The sequence below is a fragment of the Eurosta solidaginis genome, chromosome 3 (assembly GCF_040869045.1).
Source record: "Eurosta solidaginis isolate ZX-2024a chromosome 3, ASM4086904v1, whole genome shotgun sequence".
In the NCBI taxonomy this organism is placed as follows: Eukaryota; Metazoa; Arthropoda; class Insecta; order Diptera; family Tephritidae; genus Eurosta; species Eurosta solidaginis.
The window spans coordinates 113,618,850-113,635,225 of record NC_090321.1 but is presented as its reverse complement, the minus strand read 5'-3'; the positions used below and the strand labels follow the sequence as shown (position 1 = coordinate 113,635,225).

The window sequence follows — 16,376 nt, the reverse complement described above, 5'->3', positions numbered from 1 at the left end:
TTATGACCATATGCGACCTTCTAGGTCATCCCACCCCCCTATATCCATGAGGACTACGGGGTCGCCAGAGCCTCGGCTGTTAATGGAACAGGATTCGCCACGGATAGGTGAGGTTAACACTTGTGTTTGGAGAAGCTATGTATTACGCTGGCAACCTGAAAGGGCTGCGCTATACAAACCCCTTGAGTCCGGTATTTTAGTCGCCTCTTACGACAGGCATTCCTACCGCGGTTATATTCTAAGCCCCTAACCTGCTGGGGCCAATCGAAAAAAAGTAATACTCAGGAATTATGGAGTTCAGCCCGTATCAGGCAATTGTAAATTTGTTGCGTCCTATTACGACTAATAACATTTTTCTTACATTTGCGAAGAAACAACACAGTTAATGGATGTTAACTGTATACGGGTAGAACAAAGAAAAAAATTACCTAAAAAGGAATATATGTGTATATGTATACATATATGCATATATAGAAGACTATCAGCGCAAAAGTGGTGTAACCTTCAATTTATTTTTGTCGGTTCTTGTGTAAAATATCTATCTTTTAATATAGTAGAGGAGTAAGCCACCTCATGGTTTACATGAATAGATGGCGCTTAAGATGCCATTTTTAAATTTGGAATAATAAAGCCAGTAGTAGACCAAGAATAGTCAAAGATGAATATCTATACCAATTTATTTTAATCTGTAGTTAAATCCTTTTTGCACTTTTAGCCTTAAATATGAGTATATTATATGCTTTGAATATGAACTTAAATTATTTTAAATTTACCAGATAAGGATAAAACGCCTTGTAATGCTTTCTCCCCGCATTTATTTTTGATAACAACTTTGTATTCACCAGCGTCAACGAGTTTCAATTCCTTGATTTCTAATCTGTATTTATCCTATAAAACTCAATTAAATAAACATTTCAATATCTTATTTTTTAAATAATTTATACTTACTCCATCAATAATAGTAGTCACCCGTTGATCAGCTTGTATCGGGTCGCCGTTATGATACCATGCAGCTTCTGGTTTTGGTATTCCTATGGCTATAACCTCATATTTTAGCGGCAATGATTCAAAACTATGGGTTTCCAAAATATCTGCATGTTGAATTTCAGGAATTGCTAAATTGAATGAAAAAGTCAAGGGTTTTTAATTTTGCGATTTTTAATTTCATAAAATACTGTATATGCGCATGCGAACGCAATTGCTTGTACGCGCTAGCATGGGTATTGAGTAAAATTTTATTTGACACACTACCGGATTTTGGTTCTGTGCTTAGGTTCGGTTTTTTTGACAAAATATTAATAAGAAAAAATCTTGCTCAAATACACGATTCAATAAAAATGTGTGTAAAAAATGTTTAAGTCGATGGACTTCTTAAAAATGGCTCAGAAAACTAACAACGGTTGGGATGTTTTCCAGACTATAAATCCCTTTGAATGGATTCTTATCTGATCTTTTTTGGGAAATACACTTATTTCTCACATTCTCTCATACGGGCAATACTTATTGCACATGAATATTGCATCAAAAACTGAAAGTCGCACCTGATAGAAAATAAGTTGAAATTTTATTTCTAGTTGCCACTGTTTTCAAATACTTGCATTTTTTTTTGCATTTTCGTATGTTAGTTACCAAAGTCTGAATGCAAGTTTTTATGCCCTAGGGGCATATGTGAGTATATTTTCGTAGTCGTAGTTGAATTAAAAAATAGTTTTATTTGATTAAAAATAGTTTTATTAAGCACGCTTTAATTCTGTTATAGTCAACTTAAAAATTATTTAATCTCTAAAAAAGTATTTCAAGTGTTAAATTACGTGAGTGCGATTTTATTTCATCAAAATGATCTCAAAATTTGCGAGAAATCTAAAAAAAACTTTAATAAAATTGAAAAAAAGGCTTCTCCGACACGCAAATTTACGCCGGAAACTAATTTATTATCCTTACAATACATACAAATATGTTTGTGATGAAAATTACGCAATATTAAAATGTGCGATGCTGGAGTGTCCTTAACAGAGCTCTCCGCTTTCACAATACATTCCGCGTTGAAGTGCGCTCGAATTACTTCAGTTTGGCACCTCTTCTAAGAGGTCTTGTAGAATTTAATCGTCTATCCAGAAGCTTTGACCTGCACTTTGCCATACCAAGGTCTCTGTTTAAGGCACGCATTGAGTGTTATTACTTATCTCAGTGAATCTTACTTTAAAATTGTTAAACTAGTACTATGTTAACCTGTAATCTAGTTAGTAAGGTTATTACCATTTGATTTAATGAAGATATATGAAATATTAGAGAAAACCGGCAACCATTTGTAAACTTGATAATTTTTCTCTAACATCATAATACTTAATTTAGGAATAAAAGCATTGATAAGAATTAATACTGCAAAGACCTTTTTTTATTTCTCTCCGAGACAAACATCTGGTGACTTGAAGAGGTACAATCCCCAGATGTTCATGGTCCTTTCTCACCGATAATTTCTTCAGATAAGCACCTAGGCAAAGCAGATATGTGAACAAAGATACAAGGCATACTAGCACATACGCAATAAAAAAGTATTAAGAAGCAGACACGAAATCATCCCTCCATTAAAAAATTTAACAATGTACGTGGTTGAAATGGTTTTGGCACTAGGTAGGGCTATACAAGTTTTTTATATAACCAGTGCGGCAGTGAATTATTAATTATCAGTTATTTATAAGGAAACTTTGCTAGTCTGCAGTTCTCCCCCCCCCCCCCCCCCCCCCCCTAGTGGTAAGAGGGTATCATTTTTACGAGTAGAAACAAAAGCACTGCTAAATCCGCACTCGGAAATAAGTCTGCCAATATTTATAAACTGCGAAAAAATATAAATATACATCCATCAACAAGCTGTGTGGCGAGTTCAAATAAAGATCATAAAAATATCTACGTCTATTTTAAACTTTTATTGGGAAATATTATCGGGTCCTACACCTGTCTGCCAAGCTACTTTTTTTTTGTTAAATAGGAGTCCGGGGAAATTTTTTAATAGACTAATTTTCGCTTCGCACCCTAATTTCATCCAAAATAATGGAATCATACATTCGTTTAGCCGAGGCGGTAACCGATTTTGAGTCAGATTTTAATGACTCACCTGTGGCAAGCCACACAAGAACGCTCTTGCGCTTCAGCAAGAGGAGTTAAGAGCAAGAGGCCCTTCTCAATTCAGATACGCTAGAAGCCAAAAATAATTCAGCTGTAAAGCTCAAAAACATAAATGCTTATAGGGTATACTTGCGATGCATGTCAAATATCGTTGACCTGCAGGAAAAATTAACCAAGCCTTAAAAGGCTGTGGAAACCTCGCCCATACGTGTTCGTCATATTCGTCTGCCGTCGTGCGACACCGACGTGTTCAAGAGCGATTACTTTTCCTGGCCAATATTCCGCGATTTGTTTACGGCTATTTATATAAAGAACAGTGATCTGACCAATGTTGAGCGATTATATTACCTCAACCAAAAGACACAGGGGAAGCGAAGGAAATCGTCCAAAAATGCGAAGTCACAAATGACGCTTCGAAACTGCCTGGAAAAATTTAACTTACAGGTACGAAAATAAACGTATCCTGATCAGTCTTCAGTTAAAGATTTGATACAATCTAGAATCTATCAAAAGTGAGTGCGGTACTTCAATTAAAAAGTTGCAATGCTAGATCAATAGTTGTATCGTGTCACTGAAAACGCATAAGATCGACATCGAAAACTGAGATGTGATTCTCACTTACTTCTGCTCGACTAGCTGCCAGAAAGCAGTTTGGCACTCTGAGAACAGATAGTCGAGAACAAAAGTGAAATTTCCCAGTGGGTAGACATGGACACATTTTTTTCCAATCGATTCCAGGCCCTGGAAACTGTTTCGGGTATAACAGGTAATAACAATGCCACAGCCCTGAAACAGAATAATGGTAGACCTTCTACCGACTCTTCGCACAGATAGCTTGGAGCCTTTCAAACAAGCGTAGCCATGGTTTCTTGCAACATATGCAATTCAAATGAGCACAAACTAATAAATTGTCAGGGGCTCCGTACTCAAACACCCCTTGATAGATTAAATTTCATTAAAACTTCTAAATATTCCAATAATGACAATTTTTGTTGTTATATCGGCCTACTGATTTTAAGATCGCGGGTTCGAATCGAGCTCAAGGCCTAACAATAATTTTTTATCATTATTATTGTTATGATAAATTTTTTCTTAATTGAAAAAATTTTTAAATTAGAATAGAAGAAAGAAAAAATTTTAGACAACTGCCAAAGCTCGTTGTATAGATCCATTTCGGGAACTGCTAAACTCCTTCATCGGCAACGTTTAGGCTCCGCTGCTATAACCATTCAGCCACCACAGCGGTTTTTGTTTGTCTTCATTAATCCTACTTCTATTCTGGCTCGTGCCAATTGATATTCACAACACTGCGACATCTGTTGCAGAATGGCTGTGAAAATTGGACTTGTTTGTTGGCAATGCTGCCATAGTGTCATATTTTATTGACACTTTTTTCCCCGTGCTCTGGATGTATTAACAATTTTTGTTGTTATATCGGCCTACTGATTTTAAGATCGCGGGTTCGAATCGAGCTCAAGGCCTAACAATAATTTTTTATCATTATTATTGTTATGATAAATTTTTTCTTAATTGAAAAAATGTTTAAATTAGAATAGAAGAAAGAAAAAATTTTAGACAACTGCCACAGCTCGTTGTATAGATCCATTTCGGGAACTGCTAAATTCCTTCATCGGCAACGTTTAGGCTCCGCTGCTATAACCATTCAGCCACCACAGCGGTTTTTTGTTTGTCTTCATTAATCCTACTTCTATTCTGGTTCGTGCCAATTCATATTCACAACACTGCGACATCTGTTGCAGAATGGCTGTGAAAATTGGACTTGTTTGTTGGCAATGCTGCCATAGTGTCATATTTTATTGACACTTTTTTCCCCGTGCTCTGGGATGTATTAACAATTTTTGTTGTTATATCGGCCTACTGATTTTAAGATCGCGGGTTCGAATCGAGCTCAAGGCCTAACAATAATTTTTTATCATTATTATTGTTATGATAAATTTTTTCTTAATTGAAAAAATTTTGAAATTAGAATAGAAGAAAAAATTTTAGACAACTGCCAAAGCTCGTTGTATAGATCCATTTCGGGAAATGCTAAATTCCTTCATCGGCAACGTTTAGGCTCCGCTGCTATAACCATTCAGCCACCACAGCGGTTTTTTGTTTGTCTTCATTAATCCTACTTCTATTCTGGTTCGTGCCAATTGATATTCACAACACTGCGACATCTGTTGCAGAATGGCTGTGAAAATTGGACTTGTTTGTTAGCAATGCTGCCATAGTGTCATATTTTATTGACACTTTTTTCCCCGTGCTCTGGGATGTATTAACAATTTTTGTTGTTATATCGGCCTACTGATTTTAAGATCGCGGGTTCGAATCGAGCTCAAGGCCTAACAATAATTTTTTATCATTATTATTGTTATGATAAATTTTTTTCTTAATTGAAAAAATTTTTTAATTAGAATAGAAGAAAGAAAAAATTTTTTTTTTAGACAACTGCCAAAGCTCGTTGTATAGATCCATTTCGGGAACTGCTAAATTCCTTCATCGGCAACGTTTAGGCTCCGCTGCTATAACCATTCAGCCACCGCAGCGGTTTTTTGTTTGTCTTCATTAATCCTACTTCTATTCTGGTTCGTGCCGATTGATATTCACAACACTGCGACATCTGTTGCAGAATGGCTGTGAAAATTGGACTTGTTTGTTGGCAATGCTGCCATAGTGTAATATTTTATTGACACTTTTTTCCCCGTTGTTATCATAACAATAATAATGATAAAAAATTATTGTTAGGCCTTGAGCTCGATTCGAACCCGCGATCTTAAAATCAGTAGGCCGATATAACAACAAAAATTGTTAATACATCCCAGAGCACGGGGAAAAAAGTGTCAATAAAATATGACACTATGGCAGCATTTCCAACAAACAAGTCCAATTTTCACAGCCATTCTGCAACAGATGTCGCAGTGTTGTGAATATCAATTGGCACGAACCAGAATAGAAGTAGGATTAATGAAGACAAACAAAAAACCGCTGTGGTGGCTGAATGGTTATAGCAGCGGAGCCTAAGCGTTGCCGATGAAGGAATTTAGCAGTTCCCGAAATGGATCTATACAACGAGCTTTGGCAGTTGTCTAAAATTTTTTCTTTCTTCTATTCTAATTTAAAAATTTTTTCAATTAAGAAAAAATTTATCATAACAATAATAATGATAAAAAATTATTGTTAGGACTTCAGCTCGATTCGAACCCGCGATCTTAAAATCAGTAGGCCGATATAACAACAAAAATTGTTAATACATCCCAGAGCACGGGGAAAAAAGTGTCAATAAAATATGACACTATGGCAGCATTGCCAACAAACAAGTCCAATTTTCACAGCCATTCTGCAACAGATGTTGCAGTGTTGTGAATATCAATTGGCACGAACCAGAATAGAAGTAGGATTAATGAATACAAACAAAAAACCGCTGTGGTGGCTGAATTGGTTATAGCAGCGGAGCCTAAACGTTGCCGATGAAGGAATTTAGCAGTTCCCGAAATGGATCTATACAACGAGCTTTGGCAGTTGTCTAAAATTTTTTCTTTCTTCTATTCTAATTTAAAAATTTTTTCAATTAAGAAAAAATTTATCATAACAATAATAATGATAAAAAATTATTGTTAGGCCTTGAGCTCGATTCGAACCCGCGATCTTAAAATCAGTAGGCCGATATAACAACAAAAATTGTTAATACATCCCAGAGCACGGGGAAAAAAGTGTCAATAAAATATGACACTATGGCAGCATTGCCAACAAACAAGTCCAATTTTCACAGCCATTCTGCAACAGATGTCACAGTGTTGTGAATATCAATTGGCACGAAGCAGAATAGAAGTAGGATTAATGAAGACAAACAAAAAACCGCTGTGGTGGCTGAATGGTTATAGCAGCGGAGCCTAAACGATGCCGATGAAGGAATTTAGCAGTTCCCGAAATGGATCTATACAACGAGCTTTGGCAGTTGTCAAAAATTTTTTCTTTCTTCTATTCTAATTTAAAAATTTTTTCAATTAAGAAAAAATTTATCATAACAATAATAATTATAAAAATTTATTGTTAGGCCTTGAGCTCGATTCGAACCCGCGATCTTAAAATCAGTAGGCCGATATAACAACAAAAATTGTTAATACATCCCAGAGCACGGGGAAAAAAGTGTCAATAAAATATGACACTATGGCAGCATTGCCAACAAACAAGTCCAAATTTCACAGCCATTCTGCAACAGATGTCGCAGTGTTGTGATATCAATTGGCACGAACCAGAATAGAAGTAGGATTAATGAAGACAAACAAAAAACCGCTGTGGTGGCTGAATGGTTATAGCAGCGGAGCCTAAACGTTGCCGATGAAGGAATTTAGCAGTTCCCGAAATGGATCTATACAACGAGCTTTGGCAGTTGTCTAAAATTTTTTCTTTCTTCTATTCTAATTTAAAAATTTTTTCAATTAAAAAAAATTTATCATAACAATAATAATGATAAAAAATTATTGTTAGGCCTTGAGCTCGATTTGAACCCGCGATCTTAAAATCAGTAGGCCGATATAACAACAAAAATTGTTAATACATCCCAGAGCACGGGGAAAAAAGTGTCAATAAAATATGACACTATGGCAGCATTGCCAACAAACAAGTCCAATTTTCACAGCCATTCTGCAACAGATGTCGCAGTGTTGTGAATATCAATTGGCACGAACCAGAATAGAAGTAGGATTAATGAAGACAAACAAAAAACCGCTGTGGTGGCTGAATGGTTATAGCAGCGGAGCCTCTAAACGTTGCCGATGAAGGAATTTAGCAGTTCCCGAAATGGATCTATACAACAAGCTTTGGCAGTTGTCTAAAATTTTTTCTTTCCTCTATTCTAATTTAAAAAAAATTTTTCAATTAAGAAAAAATTTGCCCTTATTTTCCAAAGTGTTCTGATTCTCGATCTCACCTCCTAGAAATATGCGAATAGCCTAAAAACTATAATATACAAAGTCTTAGATCAATCGAAAAAGGGTTAGAATTGGCGTAAAGAGCTTGAAGTACTGAACAATGATGAATTTTTACAATTTCTTAAATTTGGTCAACCCTACTTCATTTGTTATGGGCGAGACGTAATTTATCGTGTTATTAGTTAGTTCTAGAGATATTTGACTTTCAAATAAATTTAAGACATCAAAAATTGGGCAAATAATAATAAAGTTATAAAATAAATAATGCGTTAAACACAGTGTCATTACTTCAAGAATGTGTATATAATGAGTACACGTAAATGAGTTTGTTTCAAATTTTTTTGTTATAAACTTTTTTAAAAATACATTTTTAAAAGACATATGTACATATATCTTGGAAACTTTAGCTGACACGTATATCGATATTATTTCCTAGGATCTAATTAATGATGATTTATTATGTGATTCAAATTGGTTTTTGTAATCAGTTACAACTTGAAATAAATATTGTTTTTCTTGTTCGTAATTTGTAAGTATTCTATTATATTCTTCCATAAGCTTTACTCCCCATTCTGATTTTTCGTTAACTACTTTTATATTTATAACAGTATCGTTAGCTTTTTTATCTGCATCCCCACAGTATAGTGGATCTACCTCCAGAAATTGAGATGATATCCCAAACCGACCAAAAAAATCAATTATATTTTCTGTTAGAAAATCGTGTAGTAAAGAACTACATGAATTTATTGATTTCACTGGGCCTTAAGTTTAACCTGTTTAAATTTTATGTTTCCTTGTCGCAGTTGTCTATGCTCTTGATTTGTTCCACAATCTTTTTCTTCATGGTACAAGAGACGTCATCATCGAACAATGCCAATGCAATACATTCTTCAGGAGTTACCATTGGTGGTTACAAAACTTTTTTATTGCAATTTCAGATATTTTTTTATTAACATTTCTGTATTTATAAATTTCTTTAATAAAAGATAAGTCTTGAAGAGTTGCTCTATGAGGATTGGTAAGTTAAACCAAAGCTTAACATAGAATTGTATAATAAACGCGCATATACTGGCTATCGAATTCTCTTCATACTCCGTTAGTTTAGATTGTTCACGAAATCAATCGATTTTTAAGCAATACAATGCCTTAGACATCTACCGGGCATGATGAGTGGGCCCTGGTACACGAAACTTTATGCCATCACTTGCTCCTAGACATATAGACGTTAATTGCTATAATTCCCTATAGTCATCTCTTATTATTTTCTTTTTCAACTCTTCCTTAGAGAAATTTAAAATAGTATCTTTGCTATAGCTTAAAAGTAATTTCAATTCGTTATTTTGTAGCAAATATTTAAAACTATTTTTGTCGATGTTTTTTCAAATTTTGTTGAAATCGCCGAAATAACTGGACATCCTTACTAGTATTTACTGAAAATAACTCTCAGCAAAACTTCATAAATATGATGACGACAAGGTAGATACAAAAGTTTTCGCTCAAGTTTTTTTTCTAATAACGTTGCAGCTCCTTCTCCAAATGTAAAAAGATTAGTGTTTATTTGTTATTAAACGATTACAACTTAAATATTAATGATAACAATGTGTATATTTTTTAATGAAAATGAAAGAGTTAGAGTTTTAGGTATGTGAATACGTAAATTAATGATTACTAAATTCAATCTTGAGGAATAGTATAGGACCGACGGGTTTCAACGTATTTGTAGCAACTTCGCTTCGACAACTGTACTTCAACGACTCCTGATAACTACTGACTGCCGCTCCCATCTGTGTCTTCTCATGATAGCATTCTCACAATACTCTTCGGCTCATACGACTTCCAGTGCCTAACACTTTTACTTATGTGTGGTGCTCACTTTACATTCGGCCATCCAACAATTCTTCTGACCCAGAAGAAAGTTCTTCCTCACCTTCAGTATTACACCACAACTTCATAAAATCAACTGCTGTCGACGTTTTTTGGTGCGTGGATTTTTTGTAAAACCAATCACCAAACTCTTTAAGACATGTTTACGCCAAGGAAGATTCTTAGATTGTTGGAAGTCATGTTCAATTGAACCCATCTTCAAATCTGTAAACAAAAGCCTCATCTCCAACTATCGAGCTATTGTAAAGCGGGGGTCTTTCCAAAAATTTTCGATCACATACTTAACAAAAAACTACTCGAACATATTCAGCATGCCCTAACTAGCTACCAACATGGGTTTTTGCCAGGTAAATCAATAGTCACTAATCTATCTCTTATTTCAAACAACATTATCACTGCAATGGAACAACATTCGCAACTCGATGTCACATATGCCGACTTCTCAAAAGCTTTTGATAAACTAGACCATAACATTCTTTTACTGAAGCTCAATAAATTTGGTGTTTCCGGCACTTTATTGAGCTTTTTCAGAATTTTTCTTTTTTCTTTTTGGTAGGAAATTATCGGTGCTAATAAACTCAATAAGCTCGAACATTCAAGTCTATGCCACATCGAGTATTCCTCAAGGAACTCACAGTGGCCCTCTGTTATTCTTACTCTTCATAAACGACTTACCGTCGAATATCATATCGTCAAAGTGCTTAATGTTCGCAGATGATGTCAAAATATTCCTCAATATTAACAGCCTTCTCGATTGCCAAAAACTTCAGCAAGACTTAAACATTTTCTTAAATTGGTGTACCATCAATAACCTAAGCCTGAACATTAGCAAGTGTTGCCTTGTCTCTTATTGCCGCCGCGCGTATGTCTATACTTTCAACTATTCTCTGGATGGCGTTGATTTGTTGCGTAGATCCGAAATTAAGGATTTAGGAATTATCTTTGGCACGAAATTAACTTTTTCTAAACATATTGATCTAGTCTCATCTAAAGCGTACTCGATGGTGGGTTTCACAATCAGGAACACCAAAGATTTTAAGGACCCTATGACTCTGAAAACACTCTATATTGCTTTGGTACGGAGTATTTTAAAATATGGGGCGATCATTTGGAACCCATACTACACAAAATACTCTGATAAAATAGAGATGATCCAGAAGAAATTTACCAGACTTGCTATGAAAAGAGTGTTTATCGAAAATGACATTCCAAGTTACGCCTCGAGGAGGAAACTCCTTGGCTTACAATCTCTTGCGGACAGAAGGTCATATCTGCCGCTGTTATTTGCCTACAATATTTTATCTGGCAATATTGACTGCCCAGATATACTTATTCTTTTTCGATTACAGGAATCTAATATTAATCTCAGAAATCCCAGAAAGTTTACTGAGGGTTCACATAAGTCGCTTTATTCTTATAATGAAACGATAGCCAGAATCATTCGCCTTTGTAACACATTCGCTCCGCAAATAAACTTTAACGACAGTCTTTATTGTTTTAAGTTAAGCCTATTTGCACTGTTTAATTAAATATGTAAACATGATCATAGTCTGTAAGAAATCTTGTTTCGATGACTGAAATAAATAAATAAATAAATAAATAAATAACGCCTGTGTTAGCCGATGTCGTATCAAAACAACAGGCCACAATATCATCCTTCAGATCCCATTCAAATAACAGTTCACACAACGTATCAGCTATTTCCGAGCCTGTTGCAGCATATAATTTTGGAGCTACTATTAACTATTCGCCATTCCTGTAAGTAAAAAAAACCGGAAGTCGTTCCACCTTTTCACGACCTGTTATTTCTGGAAGTAGTTTTCCATCCCAATGCAAAGTACCGCAATTTATCTATTTAAAAAAACCTACTATTCAAAATTTGTTCATTCAAGATCAGTATAGTTTTAATAAGAAAACGTCAAAGAAATTTTTTGTAGTTGTTTGCAATTTGAAAATATATATTTTCTTTTCTTTGTACTTTTTTTTTTAAATTTCTTTCGCCATGCTTGTTGCAAGAACAAGTTGGAGTGCAGGCTTAAATTTTTTGTTGTATCACGCATTTCGAAAGAAATTTTATTAGAAAAATATATGTGTGTACTATTTTAAATAAATAAACTTCATGTTTGGCTTCAAGCAATATGTATTTGTGTATAAAAAAGTTTAATTGAGCGTTTTTTTTACCCGAATATAACGATTCACTGATCAACACATTTGCACAGACTTAATTTACTTTTCATATTTTTTTGTCGAAAGCAATATACATTTTTTCCGGTAACTCTGTTATTGATGCCCGATTTTGAGGATTGTTGCCATTTTTCTGTATAATTCTTTCGTAGTAAGTACACTTGTAAATTGGAATTTGTTTAATTCTTCAACTTCTGTAACTATTTTTACTTCATTATATAGATTTTGTATTGCACCCCACAATGTTCAACATAGAAATATAGCTATTTAAGGAAATGGTGTTACCTCTGTCCTGTTATTTGGACACTAAACTCCATTAACTGTTATCTTTTGCAAATTTTTATACATAAGTATACTTCTGTTTTATGAATTGTATAAATTTAAAATTGCACAAGACAATAATGAATACAAATTAATGAATGAATGAATATACACACGCATATGGCTATGCGAGAGACTATAAACTACAAATATACATGTACATAAATGGCTGGTAACCAGGCATGAAGTTCGCGAAGTTACTAGACCTTAGGAGAAATGGGTGAACGAGGTAGCAGAGAGTATAAAAGCAGCGAAAACTGAGTAGTCAGTAATCAGTTTGATTTAAACACGCTATCAGTTGCGAAGTGAAGTTTAATTGTACTACTTCCAATGTAGTCTAATAAAGACCATTTTGCAATACAGAATATTGGAGTGATTTATTCAACAGTTTAGAGATACGAACGTTAGCAGAAGGTTGCAAATAAGCAGGAATTCCCCAAAATTCGTTACAATTGGTGTCAGAAGAGGAATTGTTGAATAAATTCCGAATGTTGCGAATACAACTTGGACATGGCAAAGTTGAGTGAATTGAAGATCCAGCAACTGAGATCCAGCTCTTCCATCGAGCAATCCGAAGGTAAAAACTCCATCCTTTGATGGCTCTGGTCCTTTCCAGGTATTCAAGCTTCAATTTAAGAAGACGTCAGCAAAGAATAACTGGAATGCGGAAGATAAAGTTGCTGCACTGTTCGTGGTATTGAATAGCTGAAATCATACAGACTATTCCATAGTACGAGGCGAACAGTTATGATGGCCGCTGTCGAGAGACGTTACGGAAGCGAGCATAGGAAACGGATATAATAAATTTAGTTGCAAAACCGTTACCAAAAGGCGAATGAGACTTTGCAGGAATTTGCGTCGGATGTTGAAAGATTGGCTCATCTCGCCAACGCACCCGTGGAATATACCGAGAGGGTAAAAATCCAGAGCTTTATTAATGGAATACGGGACGTTGAAACGAAGCGAGCAACATACGCAAATCCAAAGCCAACATTTTCTGAAACAGTATCCCATGCGCTGACTCAGGAAACAGCATCGCTTCTGCAGCCAGTTTTCAAAGCACGCCGTGTGGAAGTAGAAAGGCCAGACTGGGTGAACACAATATTGGAGGCGCTGAAAGGATCGCAAAAGCGGAGTAATAGAGTAATCAAATGCTGGAAATGCGGGAAGCTGGTCACATTGCACGACATTGCAGCACCGGTCCTGGTAGCTCCAACTTGGCTGGTCGTAAACGCAAAGCTGGAGGAGATAAATAAGAGCGAGCCAGATGTAAAGATCGAATGCCCTTTGATATCTGTCTCGCAAATTTGAAGAAAATCGAGCAGCCCTACCGTCAAAGGCAATGTGGATGGTGTAGAACGTATACTGACTGTAGATACGGGTGCATCTCATTCCTTAATCCGATCTGATTTGGTCAACAGTAGGGTAAAGCCATTACCTGGAGCATGGTTGCGTACGGTCACTGGCGAGTATAACCAAGTCCAGGGAGAAATGATATGTGAAGTCTTTATTGGAAAGGTCACGGTTCTGCACAAATTCGTTGTGGTGGAGGTCGTTTATTAAGCCATATTGGGAGTGGACTTCTTAGTTGACCATGACATCAGGATCGATATGCAGAGAATTATTATTCGCTATAAGAACAAGGATGTACCACTTAACTTCAGGGTTCAGCAGTAAGCGAGTGCTGGTGGAGGAGATTCGACTGAGACCACAAAAGTCAAAGGAAGTAGATCGGGAAAAGGTTGATGGAACGAATGTGGCAAACAAAGCAAAATCAAAGATACCTGCGAGAGAAACACTGGCATTGACAAAACCAAATGGACGCACTAAAACGAAGGAAAGAATTTCACAGAAAGAATGCAAGGGTATTTTCAAGCCAGGGCGCACTACTGTTGTGAGCCGTCAAGACGATACTGATGATGCAAAGTCAACCCGTCAAGATCAAGCTCTGCGAAGTAGTTCATTGGCCAAACAACAGCTTAGTGGTACGAACGTTAGCAGAAGGTTGCAAATAGGCAGGAATTCCCCAAAATTCGTTACAATATCATAAGTATCATTTGAAAATGTGCCTCTTTTAAGACTAGGCACTTTTTCTCATTTATATCGGAACTTGGTATGAATCACTTATTGCGTTATGGTTTCGAACTCCTCAATTGCCGTACGAATTTTTTCTCACACTTTTGTTTGGTATATGGAGTTTTGACCTAGCGTGCCATCCCCATAAAAAAAGTTTTTCGCTGCGCTGTGGATACGTAAAGGACTTTCAATATGCATTTTTTTAAATCTTCAAACTTTAGTATTTGAAAACACATGGTCAGCTTAATTAGTGCCAGAAATAAAATACAAAAGCCATCCATTCATTATTTTTAAGCTTGTAGTAAAGGGGTGTCCTTGAAAATTACGGGCCTAATTTTTTAGTTTGTTTATCTCTACCTCGAAACCAGGCTACGTGGCCACGGTTAATCTTAATATATAAAAAACACGTGTCACACAATTGAGGCCAATGGACTCCTAAACTACTGAACCGATTTGGAATTTGTTTTGCACCCCGTGTGTAGTTTGATCTAACTTGAAATATAGGATAGGTGACTGGGTGACTAGGGTCTCGAGATATAGGCCAAAACGTGGACCAGGGTACCCCTAGAGTGTGTTTATAGAATATGGATACCAAATGAAAGCTGTTGATGAGTGCTTTATTAGAGGGTAATTTTCATACCCGTGGCTGACTAGGGTCTCGAGATATAGGCCAAAACGTGGACCCGGGTACCCCTAGAATGTGGTTATAGAATATGGATATCAAATGAAAGCTGTTGATTAGTGCTTTAGTAGAGGGTAATTTTCATACCCCTGGGTGACTGGGGTCTCTATATATTGGCCAAAACGTGGACCCGGGTACCCCTAGAGTGTGTTTATAGAATATGGACATCAAATGTAAGCTGTTTATGAGTGCTTTAGTAGAGGGTAATTTTCATACCCCTGGGTGACTAGGGTCTCGAGCTATAGGACAAAAAGTGGACCCGGGTACCCCTAGAATGTGTTTATAGAATATTGATATCAAATGAAAGCTGTTGGTGAGTGCTTTAGTATAGGGTAATTTTCATACCCCTGGGTGACTAGGGTCTCGAGATATAGGCCAAAACGTGGACCCGGGTACCCCTAGAATGTGGTTATAGAATATGGATATCAAATGAAAGCTGTTGATTAGTGCTTTAGTAGAGGGTAATTTTCATACCCCTGGGTGACTGGGGTCTCGATATATTGGCCAAAACGTGGACCCGGGTACCCCTAGAGTGGATTTATAGAATATGGACATCAAATGAAAGCTGTTTATGAGTGCTTTAGTAGAGGGTAATTTTCATACCCCTGGGTGACTAGGGTCTCGAGCTATAGGACAAAAAGTGGACCCGGGTACCCCTAGAATGTGTTTATAGAATATTGATATCAAATGAAAGCTGTTGGTGAGTGCTTTAGTATAGGGTAATTTTCATACCCCTGGGTGACTAGGGTCTCGAGATATAGGCCAAAACGTGGACCCGGGTACCCCTAGAATGTGGAGAGAGCTGGGGATGAGTGCTTTAGTACAGAGTAATATATTATCCAGAGACGGACTGGGACTGGGATTAGGACTAGGACTGGGACTGAGACTCGGAATGGGACTGGGATTGGGACTGGAATAAAATACATACCACCTTCTGGGACAGGCAATAAGGGATGCAGAAGAATAAGAAGAAATTGAGAGAAGAGAAAAGAGAAAAGAGAGAAGGAGGTTGAGAAAGAGTTAGTATGAGACGAAGATGGAGATAGATGAAGCGAAAAAGACGGAGGGAGGAGTGAATAAAAGGATTAGGAAAAAGTTAAGAGGGGGTAGGGCAGAGTCAGACGGAAAAACCATGCTATAAGCAAAAAGCAGTAGCATTAGATAGCAGC

The 16,376-nt window shown here is 36.4% G+C and overlaps 1 protein-coding gene across 11 annotated transcripts in view; it reads right to left on the bottom strand.

Moving 5' to 3' along the window:
* Obsc (Obscurin) overlaps nucleotides 1-16,376 on the bottom strand; it is a 2,548,720-nt gene that overhangs the window by 1,138,801 nt on the left and 1,393,543 nt on the right. For all 11 annotated transcript variants that reach the window (XM_067772951.1, XM_067772955.1, XM_067772952.1 and 8 more), the window contains 2 exons: nucleotides 949-1,115; nucleotides 774-888 (listed from right to left, as the gene is read on the bottom strand). In XM_067772951.1, the coding sequence (XP_067629052.1) occupies nucleotides 774-888; nucleotides 949-1,115 (282 nt within the window). The remainder of the gene's footprint in view (nucleotides 1-773; nucleotides 889-948; nucleotides 1,116-16,376) is intronic.